A 13,396-nucleotide genomic window follows, 5' to 3' on the forward strand; every position below is an offset into this window, starting at 1 on the left:
AGCGTTTAAATCCAGATTTTGTAAATTATAAAAGTCAAATTTCACTTTAATCCCGAGCAATCAAGCCTCGTTACATAATCGACATGAAACGATCGATTCGATTTCGTTACAAAACGTATCAGAGAAATACGTGTTTCAACCGTTTAATGTTATCCAATTAAAGATTTATCTATCGCGTAATGGAATATTTGGAAAAATATGAAAATGCAAACGGCACGATTCGAATTACGATTATCATGTGAAAAATCGTGCGATTTCTCTACCTCGTTCGAACTTCCAAATTACCGTGAAACAATAGGGGGTTGAATTATTTTGAATTCACCCTAACGACTCGGAGATAGTACCGTCGAGATTATGTCCGTTAGATTTTAACAGACGGTAAAAGAACCATTATCGCGAATCAGACACGTAAGAGAGGAGAGAACGGTTATCGATTCTGATCACAACGCGGAAAATTACCGGCTCGACATCGTGCATGTCTACGTTGCTTGAACGGGCATGCGTTACAGCCACTGTTGCGTCGTTAATTAAAACGATCGGTCGCAGATTCGCGGGACGACCGCGGTGCCTGAAATTGCGCGGAACACGTGGTCGAAGCGTTGCGAGCGACCAGTAGCTCGCATCACGCGTGTTTTCCAGACAAACGGGACAGTGAGAGACGCGCGCAAAATCATTCGTGTGTTCCACCGATTCGGTGATCTCTGTGAAACGCTTAATTCTCCGCTTTTCCCGACCGCGTGCACAGAAACGAATAGTTCAATGGAGCGGAGCCCACTCGTCTGACACTTGGTAACTGCGTCGTTCGCGTCCCCCGGATTTCCATCGGTCCGTTCAAGCGTCACGCGATTGTTACTATTAATCGATTCGATTGCTTTCGAATTGACAGTTCTCTTGACAGTGTCCTGCTGATTTACCAGCGGATGTTTGCACACCAAGCTCGAACAAAAGAGATTTCGCCGGCCGACCATCTGTTTTTCCACCCCTTTCCGAATCGGCCAGCCGTTTCTAGCGACGATTCGCCAAAAACCATCGTCGACAATTCACCTGCATACACGCGTACCTATTGAATTTTTAATCGATAATAGAATCAATTCCATTTCCTTTGCGCTCGGTTTTGCTCGTGTTTTTTCATCGTCACCATTATGGACGATGGTTAGGAATTTTTTCTATTTTCCATACTGGCACTATCTTTGCTGTCGGCTCTGCTTTTGCTGCTTCCTTCACTGTCGTTTTCGTTTTTGCTCGTTCGTGCTCGCGATGCGCAATTCCGTGCACGGGTGAACGTGTACGTCGTTCGCTTAATCCATGCGGTCACGAATAGACCTTTTCTTTCATCGGACGAATTCACTGCCGTGCTCGTCTTGCTTGATTGCCGCGAACGTGGTGCGCAAATGGCGCATCGACGAGCTCTCGTGGCCCCGTTCCACCTTGTTCCGTTTTCCCTCGTTCGATCGTACGCGAGAAACTCTTTCTTTGTCCGCGCGTTTATCATTCATCCATTCCGCGACGTTAATTACGTTATATAGCTATCTCCATCTATACGAGTACTCTTTGTGCCGGCAATAAAGTGAAATTGATAGCCAGCTAGATCAATGCCCGAGAGCTCGCAAATCGACGCAAGAATAACACCGGTGATATCGGTTTTGATTCTTGATAAGTCAAGTCGCCTTTATCGCGAATTAAGGTCGACATCAATCATCGTTCGCGAATCGAATCGACGATTAATCTTGCAGTTTAACGTGAGCACGTATTAGGAGTTAAGATCCTATTAGGACCATTGACGAAATAAATCAATCTGGTTGTCTCTCGCTCTGGCTACGTGGAGTCCTTTTAACTACACCAGCCAGAAATTTGCCCACCGTAGCTCGCGTTGTTTTCGTCGTCTTTCGTAACGGGGGCGCATCTTCATCGAGGCCAAGTGGCGGAGCGTGATTCGAGGGACGTCGAGGGTTAAAGAGGCTAATACGATTTTACGTGGGAAACGAGTGAAAATGCCGGGACGAACGTACACACGGGGGCGCATTTAAGCGCGATAGAGCGGTTCGCATGCGAAATAGGAGGAATCGAGCGGCACCAGTGGCCAACTGTTTTATATGTGGCTTCGAGTCGTTTACGCTTTAGGACCAAGCGGCTTGGTCCGTGTGTCGGTTACGCGGCTAATGGCGAGCCACTGCTCTTAAAATATTGAAGGAAAATATAACCGAGCCGTCTACGACCGCGTAAAACGCCAAAATAGCAGGCTAACGATCGAACGCTAGCGTGGAAACACGAGTTACGGGGCCTTTCGCTCGATGTCGATGGGACGAGAGGCATCGATACGCGCAACGCTCCTCCGTTACTTTGTTAGGTCGTGCACAAATGGCGATGATTAACGAGCGGCGAGAAAGAACCGCGACTACGTCGTTTTACCGGCGAGCGCTTTTCCGCGTAAGGACTCGAAGCACTTGTAATTACGGGGTTACGAGACGTACCGGAAGCTGAAGAATGGGGTTTGTTACCTCGCACATTGGCAGGTTATAACGATGGAATGTGTGAGATGCTTTACGTAAATGTGTGAAAACCTGAATATTTCGTTTTGTACTTAACCTGTTAACCCGGGGAAGATATCTCTTGAATGTAATAATCTCTTTGCCCGTAGACTTCCTGTCTCGCAATAACAACAAATTATGTCGTATTTACATTTGCAAGAATTTAAATTAACCTAACCGAAATTGATTTATCTTTAGTAATTTCTAATTTTGTGTATAAAAGGGTTTCGGATTTTGTAGAATTTAATAAAATTGAAGAAGAGCGCACGGTTAACGATAGGACATTTTCCTTTGATTACAGATGTTCTGAGGCGCATCGGTTGTAAAAGATGAAGGCCGTAATCGCGACGTGTCTCCTCCTCTTCGTCAACGGCGTCCTCTCCGTCGAGTGGAAACACAGTGCCGTCCTGGACAATAACTTCTTAGTTCTTTGGACGCCTGGCGAGAGAGATGTGATGTTCGAGATTCAAGTGAAGACACTCGGCTACGTGGGTCTGGGTTTCACGAGGGATGACGGCAGCGTTGGAGCTGACATGGTCATTGGATGGGTAGACAACAACGGACAGCTCCATCTTCAGGTAAGTGTCCTTAAGAGCGTCACGTTATTTCCTCGGCGATCGTTGTCAGACGGTAGCTCGAGTTTCTTCGTACGCGAGCTTTCGTTCTTAAACTCTAAATACTCGAAATTATCGACGTTCCAACAGACAACTTTGTGTATAACGCACCAGCAAAATAACGGAGAAACGCAATTATCATTATTTCCTAGGTATGCATAGCGCATCTTGAATTAGAAACGATGGTTTCGCGAGACGATCATTTTCACCGAGTGCGTTCTAGCAAAATTACATTCATTCCACGAACGTTGACTTGGAATAATTTCGACTAATTACTCCTATGCTACCGATCCCGGTGCGTCGAGAGTTCCACAGATCACTTGGAATACCAGGACCATGTGTGCAAGGGAACTCGCATAATGATAGTCCTTTCGAAGATAAGTAATGGGTTTCTCGTTTCGATCGGTGCATTGCATAGTTATCAATCTTACCAACTGAGGCCAGCGGCCTGTCATTACGCGTGCTCGTCATTTTGTACGACACTCTGTCGTTTTATTTTTCCGAGGACCGATTATCTTGCATGATTTTCAGTCACTGGCTCATGATGTATTGTGTTTATCGAAACGGTATTCTTCGAGCTCGTATCCTGTGCCGCTCGATGGGACGGATAACTTTTTCAAATCCAAGCAAACGAGACTTAATGGGAATCACGATGGATGCGAGCGTCGTTCGATAAAATGAATAGAAAGAACCTATGTACGTACATATATACGTATACAGTTAGAGAAAACGGCGGTCGAAAGTTCTTCCTCGATTTCCAAGTAAAACGTAAGATGTAGATTCAGCTGACATATCCAGCTACGCTTCGTCGAAGCGGTACACGGGTTAGAAAACATCATCCTGTCCCTGAAAGTCTAAAGCTCGATAAACTAACAAGGTAAACATCGCGCGACAGTAGATACGACGAAGAGACTTTCCACCGGTAAACGTTGTGAACCGGTTTAATTTCTCTACAAGAGCCACAAAGAGAACGTGCATAGAATTTTCGGAGCATCGAGTCGGGCGCACGGTTTATTTTCGAGTACTGTTAAATTTAAAACGTCGTTATCCTGCCGCATCTGTTGACGAAAACTCTCTTCGAAAACCGGACTCAAGGGGATTACGCTGTTATCCTCTCTTTCATCAGCATTACGCGGCTGTCACTTTACTTGGTTCTTCATAACATCAGGGTCATAATCTAACGCGGAGGGAAATGGACGCTCGTTCGTTCGTTTTTTTTTTCTTTCTTTGTACGCTTTTCTCGCGTAGCTTTTCCACGACGCAAACGGGACAGCCAACGTTTCACGAGCAACCACGCGAACGCTTCAACTCTGTCCTCTTCCTGCCTCGTCCTCATTTGTACATTTGTCGTCGAATATTTCTTTTATAACGGCTTTCCGCGCCCACATCGTCCTCGTTCGCGTTTCCATCATCGCTTGCAGGCTACTTCGCGCGGAATTTCCCATCAACGACAAATTCACTCGGATTCGCCCTGCGTTACTGTCAGCCCCTCTCGCAGACAGATGCTTTTCTTTTTATGATTAACCTTTGCGATTAATGACAGCAGTTTCACCTTTCTTGTGCACTCTGCTCACCGATGAATATCGATTATAATCTCGGCCTCGCGCGAAGGTTTGGAGGAAGAAGATTCGCTAGGATCGAAATAATAGATTCTTAACTGGTCCGCGAAAGATTTTATCTCTTATCTTCGAGGTACGATCGAACTCGCCGTAACAAGAGCGAGGCGAATTCGGTGTAGAAAATAAGTACGCGGTTAATCGAGGTTAATTAAATTCACCTTAAAAGCAATAACTACGATAGAAGTTATTCATGTCTGTTCGCCCGACCGTTTGATTACAGTCGACTGACCGTGCCATTCGTTATGATTAATGTATGTTGTTGAACCGCCGATCGTTTAATGTTCATTGCATACACGACACGTTGCGGTTTAAATCGGTTGCTTTGTGATCGATACTTATTAACATTCAATTGGTGCGACGAAATCGAAATGAAAAATGCCATCGCTTCCTGCTTATTATTAAAGTCTAATCGAACTCTGATCGAACGAGTTGTGATCTAACTGAAACGAAACGAACCAAACAAGCAAAAATTGTACTAATCAAAACGGCACAATGCAAAATTCTATCCAAATTGTCGCTCCTTGTCGGCAAATCATTTAACCTGGTGAAATGATGGCTCCTTATTGTCGCGTCACACGTCGTTCGACATTAACAACGAAGGAACCGCGTTTCAGAAATTTCGTGCGTTTCTTCTGAAATGGAAAGCTGCCGTAACGTGCGCATATCCGCGTAAATGGATGGGATGGTGGATGCAATATAGGAAAGCAATCTTCTCCGGCGACTATAGAACGGGATAACCGAGAGTAGTGGTAGGTCGGTGCTTAGGTACATATCTACGTAGGTAGGTAGTCAGGCTGCAGATCGCGTTCGTCTCGCGTGTCCGCAATTTTTCCGGTAGAATCGTTGCCTGCTCGTTCCATAATGCATGCCGTGCCGCTCGCAATGCTCTATGCGATGCAGCCGTCGCCGGACGCTCTCATACACACAGAGCGACGTCACGGGAAGAAAAAAGAGGGGAACAGCGAAGGGAAGAATCGAATGGACGACAGGACTCATGTAAAACGAAAAAGAGAAAGACAGAGGAGAAACTTGACGGCCAATGGGAACGAGAAGATTTTCGTTATGATCGTAATCTTAGAAGCAGAACAACCACGATCATCCAGACCAGCTAGGCGACCAGGCGAACACCGGATTCCTAGCGCTCGATTTCTTTCCCTTATACCCCTTTCGTACCGCTTCTTACCCTCTTCCTGGTTTGCTCCCTCTCTACTAATCTAACAGTTCAATTCTTTTATTCGCATGGTTTAACTTTTCCCTTCCATCTTGTAGGGTCGTTGGTAACAGCACAAACGAACCGAGCTTCCTTCGCACTGTATGATAATAAGGTAGAAGAAATCGGAGTTGGTCTAGCGTCTTCATGAGCGATCGATCTCGTCGATGTAACGCCGATATCAGTGGTATCGAACCTATTTGTAGAGAGTACATTCGACACTCGTTGCTTTGTTATCGTAGTTGATAAAGGAGAATAGGTACGATAAAAGTAACGCTCGACGAAACGAATCGAAGTTGATTAAAGATGTACGCTTCTTGATACATTTACCGTTTCAGGATCCGGCTTTTGTGTGTTCAACCACTTCGATCCCCGTCTCTCCAGCCGGCTGAATTCAATTTTCCTGGTCTAATTCTTTTATTCGCTTCGTTTAACTTGTTCCGTTCGGCACGTCGTTTCAAGGCGAATCCGTAGCTCGGTGTCTATTTGAGGTCTTTTCTACCTGAAATACTTTTCGAACGAGCGATCGCGACGAGCTACGACGTTCATTCGCGTTGTTCCATGCCCTGGATTCGTTACTGTAAAAAATGAAATAACTTTTGGCGTGTCTTTTCAACGACGCTTCGCCATTGAATTAAAATTGCCTGAAATTTAATATCACGTTTCCAACGAGGATAGTACAGCAAAGAGAAAAACTGACAAACTTTGAAGGAAAGAACTACGAATATACTCCATAGTGACGTCGAGTGGACTGATTAATATTTACAACTCATACATCGCGGTCGTAGGTACGCGAACTACGGAAAAAGAACGTTTGGAGAAACGCGAGCGCAGCTGGCAATGGCGGGTTAAATAATGCAGTGCGATAAATCGCCAGCCAATTCAGGGCCTCTTGTCGGTCGCCGCTCGATTCGAAGAAAAGCATCGCACGGGAGCAGTTTCCTCGCGGCGAGAACTCGGCTAATGCGCGATTATTTCAGCTAGTTGCTGGCGCTGGGTCGTCGTGAAACGAGCCGCCAGCGAAATGGTAATGAGATCTTGCTTGGTGCAGTTAATTTCGGTATCTGCTTCGGCCTTATTTCCTTCTCCTCGTTCCTCCATCTCTCACGTCATTCTCTCTCTTCCCTCTACTATATTTTACTTTTTCTCTTTTACTCTCGTTGCACACATGCCGAGTCGAATGTAATCACGGCATGGGACCGGATGCAGGACAGGGGCGGGTACTTGGCCGCGGAAAAAACGAGCAACGACCGCGGCGTTTCGCGCAGAATGAAATTCCTATTCCGCATTGTCGGCGGTTTGCTACTGCAGTTGGCTAAAGTGGCTGAGAAAGGTCGGTGGAACGGGATGAAAATGCTGCCGCAAGGAGAGGAGCCTGTACAGGTTGATGCATATTTCGTCGTCGTTGTCCTTGTCTTGGACGCGTCGTTCCACGTAGGGAAACGCTGCTCGAGAAATCCATTAACGAGCGGTTCTGACGATTGCTGGACAAATAGCTTTTCATAATTCGACGCAGAATTTTTTTAATCTACGCCGATGGCGAATGGAGGACGGCTGAGAGGACTCAGAGAAATGGAAGAAAGAGGTGGAAGCAAAGAGGGTGGCGTTTTGGACTCTAACCAACGTTGGAAACGGAGTCGAACGCGAGTGGAGGCCGGTCAGCGCACGGACTCGCGTTCTTACATGCAAAATCTATTCCGATCTAGAAGCATCGGAATTTAGATTGGAGTTTAGCCTGGCCGTAGTAGACGCAAGCCAGTGGTATATATGAAACGGAACGCTGCGCTGTTTTTCCCAGGATATGCGGAATAACTTTCGTTTAAGATTTTTGATAACGGGTCTTTCTATTAGAATATAAACGAGGCCCTCGTCGTTCCGATAAATTTTCGTTACGGAAAATAGTTGGGAATAATAAGTCATACATATATATGTAGGTTTTTGTTATACGCATATTGCCTATACGGTTGTGCTTTTATAACATTGATCTACAATTCTAAATAGTTGAAAAGCAATATCTAGGTATTTGCGTCGAGTCGCTTGAATTCAAGTAGCTTGAGCTGACTTTTCTAACTCGTTAGTTATATTTGATTTGATATATTCTTTTAATTTTCAAACGAAATCGAAGTTCTTTCAGCTATTCCTTGAAGCTTGAAATACATGACGTGAATTACTTACATACAATGTGAACTAGATACGAGTTCTTCTGAAGTGAATTTCACTTATTGCTAGTCCAGCATTCGCCTGATTTGCATGAACATAAGCTCGAGTAACCTAAATTCCTCTAACTCGGTTAATTTCAAGAAGCTTATACTCTCTGATAACCATTAATCATGATTTGATATTCCTAAGACTCGTTATATTTCAATCTCTAATTTACTCGCAGGCTCAAAATGCCTCTATATCTCACGTAATCAAGGTCTTCGACAAACACGTTGCGTAAGGAATCGCATAGTCGCTTGTAGATTCGCGCACGATCGTATAACTCAATCGCAGATCGAGCCGCATCTAGAAATTGACACGAGCTTCGTTAATCGTAGACACGCGATCAACGCGAACGAACAACACTGATGAAATCAAGAGAATTGCGATCCGATGAAAGAGGATCAAGAGCGGTCAGAGTCGCGGCCGACTGCAAACGTTGCAATCCAGCATGGACAGAGAAAACGTTTTTTTCGGTGGCGCCGTGGAAGGAGAGGCTTGAAAGAATTTGCGGATATTTGCGAACACGTGTCCACATTGAATTCTATTCGCAAACACGGGCCGAGCCCGCGACGGCTTTATTGTGCGCGGTGTAGAATGTTGGGGTCGCTAGCCAGGTCTCGTACGTGCATTCTGACTGTTTGGTGAATAAATGATATGTTTAGTAATATCACATCGCGACTCGCTATTCGCGGCACACGCAGCCACGAACTAGATGGGTATGGAACAAACGGTCGATCAGGCTGAATAAATCGCGAAACGACGATGAAGTATGCAAAACCGATACGACATCGCCGTTCTCTAAATTATTAGATATAACGTATGTGAGAAGTTTTATTTTAGTTTGTCGTAAAGCGACCCTTTTTCTTTTTTATTTTACAATTTCTTTTATCTGAAGCAAACTATGCAGTCAACTATGTAATTATATTCGCCTTAAATCTTGAGTAGTCACGCGTTCTTCTTTTACATCTTAATTTCAATCCAAACGTTTTTTATCATCTGATTTCTACCTGAAAAGTATCAGACTATCTACCTTAATTTCTTCATTTATGCATCGCTAATACTTGATGTTCAGTTATTTTCAATACATAACCATCCATACTTCGCGTCCCTATATGTACGAAAAATAATAGATAAAATAACAATAGGCTGATTTGAATATCCTTCACTTTCCTTCATCACTTTCGTTGTTCTCGTCGAGTTCGTATATTTTTCTCCTTCTTTTACAACGGCGACACAACGTGTTAACAACCTGGTTCCGAGGTCCCAGAACGGGTCCACGCGGTCGTTTTTCAAAAACATGTGAAATTACCGACGCGCGCTACTATAAAACTACCGTGCCTCAGCGAGACTCTGCATCACGTGCGTGTTTGGGATTAGGGAATGAAAGCGAACGCGGGGTACGTCAGAGAAGCGAAAACGAAAAGGAGGTCGAAAGGGAGGAGCACAGGAAAGAGATCATAAAAATGTCGAAACTCGCAAGAGTGCTTAGCGGAACGGTGTACAGCGTTTTCGCGTAAAAATGCTAGCGATGCATTTGCATACGGGGCGCGTAGATTCGTGCGCGGCAGCAGCCACGTTGGAGAAAAGTGGCGAAGAGGTTGGTATGCGGCAGAGAGGCGGGAGACTGGTGTAGCTTGCGCAGAAGCTATTCCCAAGGTACTTCCACTACGGGATCCCCCAATGCGATTTTACCGGTTGTAAATAGGATTCAACGTAAATGCAGTTACATTTATGTACACACACGTGTACGCAGCTTCCCGTAAATGATGTCGCGGTGCTGTTTAAAAGTCCCTACGTCTCCTGACGGCGTCAAAACTTAGCCAACATAATAGAGGGTTCGTTCCAGAAACACAAAGTACGCTACGAAAATTTACAGGAACGAGGACGCGATCGCGGTAAGTGGAGAACCGCCTTTTTGATTCCGAGCGCGGTGAATAAACGCTTTATTTCTAACTACGGCTCGTTAGTGGGTCAGAATGACGGTCGCGTTTCCGAAGCTTAGTTAGCGAAAGGGTTGGGGAAGCTACGAAGTTAAATGTTACCGCATTTCACTTAGGCCCGGTCTTTAGGAGATACTTTGCTTGTCGGTTTATTCGGAGTTTGGTGGTGTAATTTTGTCGGATGAAAATCTTTCAGACACGAATCGACGTCGTTTGGATCTTCCAGGAAGTTAGAGGTTTGTGTTCAGAGATGACTGCGTGAAAATTTTAGCTGTAATTCGAAGCTACGGGAGCGATATTTACTTTGGTCTAAATAAACTTTGACGGGGGATTTCTCTCTTTTTCGGAGCTTTTTAGTCAGGTCGCCGGAATTGACGCAGACACGAACTATAACGAAACAATCAATACAATCCGCTGGAGTGTACAGCATTTAATATCGTTACTTCCATTGCTCGTTCCTGCTGGAAACTAAAGCATTCCTGCGAAAGATCGAACCCGTCTTCCATCGCGTTTCGATGGGCTCGCGCGATCGATTTTTACATGAAACAAAGATGGGCGTTCGGTTAATGTTTAAGGATGGAAATGATCGATAAGATCAGAGTAGGATATTAGTTTAATTCCGTCGAACTGAAACTCGAACTCGTCGATCGAGAAAGCCAACCGACATTATCCCTTCTTCCGGTGCCTTTCATATTTTTTATCAGTTGGAACGAAGCGAGAATACGCTATTTCCGCGGCCGACCAACTTTTTTTCCATGAATGTTTCACTTAGTCTATTCCATTATTGATTCCGTTGGTGGTATTTGTAGGATCAGAATAGAAACCGTGTTATACCATCCGAAATGAACTCGCCTGTTCGGTAGGCTGAACGAAAAGGGGCGGTAGCGTATAAGAGGTTTTCCCTAGGAAACCTCGCATACCCATTCGTTCCTCCAGTTGTCCTCCTTCGTTGACGACGTTTCATGCCGTGAACCATACCACGAAATCAAAATTCCTCCTGCGGTGAACTATTTAGAATTCCATCTGTAGGAAGTAGGAAAAGAGGATATCCCGTTTGAGAGTCTCGTCCCGGACCGAGCGTTTCGGATAAAATAAAATTGAATACTACAAATCATAGGGACCACGTGACGGCTTTGATAGCTCCGCTCGTGTAAATTATATTATACCCGTGGACGTCTGAGAAATATTTTAAGATAAAGTGTGGTACTGGTGCAAGGAGAATGGAGAAGGATCGTCTTGAAATTCCACGGCGAGGGAACCCACTTTCGAATACATCGGCTTTGCGGTTCGCTTGGTATCGGCTCGACCATTCGTCAGAGGTGTGTATCGATTTTACGATTTCCGTTTGCACGGAAAGTAACATACGTTCTATTTGCATCTACGTTAGAACGCAACTACTTTATTACGTAATAGCTCACTAAAGCATTTGGACACTTACCGGAGAAAACTTTATATATATATTGCGTGTGTTATAGTAGTACATTTTGGAATTTCATTGAAAACTGATACATTTACGAAACATGTACTGCAAATATATCTATATCTAGTAAAAAATTAATATACGGTTTGAACACATAGTTACTGATAAAGATAGTCCCATTGAATATCGCGGCTTATTGATATAATAGATTATCGAATGTTTAAATACTTTTAATTAAAATATCTTGTAGCTTCTATATTTAAATATATCAATATTCATATATGGTCATACATATAGTTCATACATGCATAATACATTCTTAAAACATTTCTACAAGCGTTCGAATACTATCGTAAAGTAGTGTAAAGTCGAATTAAAGTTTGTATCGGTGAAACGTTCGATTAACTCAAAATTGCGAAACTGCCAACCAGATATTCGTACAGTAGTGCGGAGAGGGTTGTAGAGCGAGCCTTTGATTTTCACAACCGCAATATCGTTGAACAATCGTGACCGTAGATTTTATAATTGAACCGTTACAACGCAACAAAAGACGCTAATATTATATTAGCCAAAAGTCGAAAGGGGAAACGTTTGCAAAGAAATTAATTTCACTGCAAATTGTATTATAACGACTGCGGTAATTACGTTGCTGGCACTTTAGGTGTCCGCCAAGGTACCACATAATTGCATTCGGAGTGGGTTTTGTAGTCTGTTACGAAATGTATGCCTGAAAGGACCCCGGGTGGAAGACTCTCTTCTGTACGAATGGCTTCAAAAGATTTGTCGGCCCGAAGCCATGCCTCGCATGCTGATTCGTCTCTCTCTTGGTCGTCTTTCGAGCTGTTCGGCGCCCCGGGCTGCGTCTAGACTCTCGAGACGAGATTACTCAGACCCAAATCCTTCCGAGAAGGACCATTTAAACCTTAAAATTCAAACGAATCGTCTCGAATGGTTCTAATGGCGCTAATACGATTGTCCTTACGATTTTCCTGGGAGAGCAATCGAATCAACCCTGTCCATTTCTCTTATTAACCGTCTCATTCGCATAATTAACTTTCATTACATATATATTTCTCCCAGTTTCGATTCATATACAATTAATTAAGGTGTCCTGTTTACCACCGAAGGAAACTGAAGTGTCATCGTCTTCTTCGTGCTATTCTTTTACCTTATAAAATTTAAGATATTCGATCATTATCTCGTAACAGCCTGTATAATAGTATAACTTTATAAGATAAAGATACATGAACTTCAATTATTTTAACATATCTTCAAAAGTGAAAACCAAATACGACAGTTTCAATTATGGAGGTAATATACCTATACTTATACTTATACTTATACTTAATATAGTTATACTTAATACTTATTGAGATACTAATAAATTTTACTTTATTTAATATCTTACAATATAGGGCACATGATTCAAATGAAACAGTTTGATAGTAAAATAGCTAGAAAACAAAAGCAATTCAGATTTGTCTGAAAATCAGGCGAAATAATTGTTAAACGCATATTGTTGTAACATTTCAAAAATTATCTATCCGTATGACAAGAAAGAATTAAAGTTAAAACCACTAGCTCCTACTGCACGTCGATTGGCTAGTGGAGGCTACTCCGCTTAACCCGTGCGTTTCGAGTGCTCGCACAGCAAGGTAAGCACATTTTGAAGCATCTTCGCTTTAAAAAAAAGGAGAAAAAAGAAGAGAAGAAAAAATTTAAAGCACAAGATACGCTCTCGGAGTTCCCCTGAAAAGCTCCGTACACGTTAGTGAAAAGATCTTGAGGCTGGGAGAGGTTCCCCTATACCGCTAGAGCACGTCTCGGTCGCTCATTATGCAGACCGTGGCTCGCGTTCCCCGC

General features: G+C 43.7%; 1 protein-coding gene across 9 annotated transcripts in view; it reads left to right on the forward strand.

The window, feature by feature from the left end:
- Window positions 1-13,396, forward strand: part of LOC122573412 (MOXD1 homolog 2-like) — a 174,033-nt gene that overhangs the window by 79,335 nt on the left and 81,302 nt on the right. For 6 of the 9 annotated variants that reach the window (XM_043739740.1, XM_043739737.1, XM_043739738.1 and 3 more), the window contains one exon: window positions 2,830-3,106. In XM_043739740.1, the coding sequence (XP_043595675.1) occupies window positions 2,858-3,106 (249 nt within the window). In that variant the 5' untranslated portion in view covers window positions 2,830-2,857. Of the gene's footprint in view, window positions 1-625; window positions 790-2,373; window positions 2,514-2,829; window positions 3,107-13,396 lie in introns of those variants that run through there. The other 3 variants (XM_043739745.1, XM_043739742.1, XM_043739743.1) reach the window with 3 other exon arrangements.

This window comes from Bombus pyrosoma, linkage group LG12 (genome assembly GCF_014825855.1).
Source record: "Bombus pyrosoma isolate SC7728 linkage group LG12, ASM1482585v1, whole genome shotgun sequence".
NCBI lineage: Eukaryota > Metazoa > Arthropoda > Insecta > Hymenoptera > Apidae > Bombus > Bombus pyrosoma.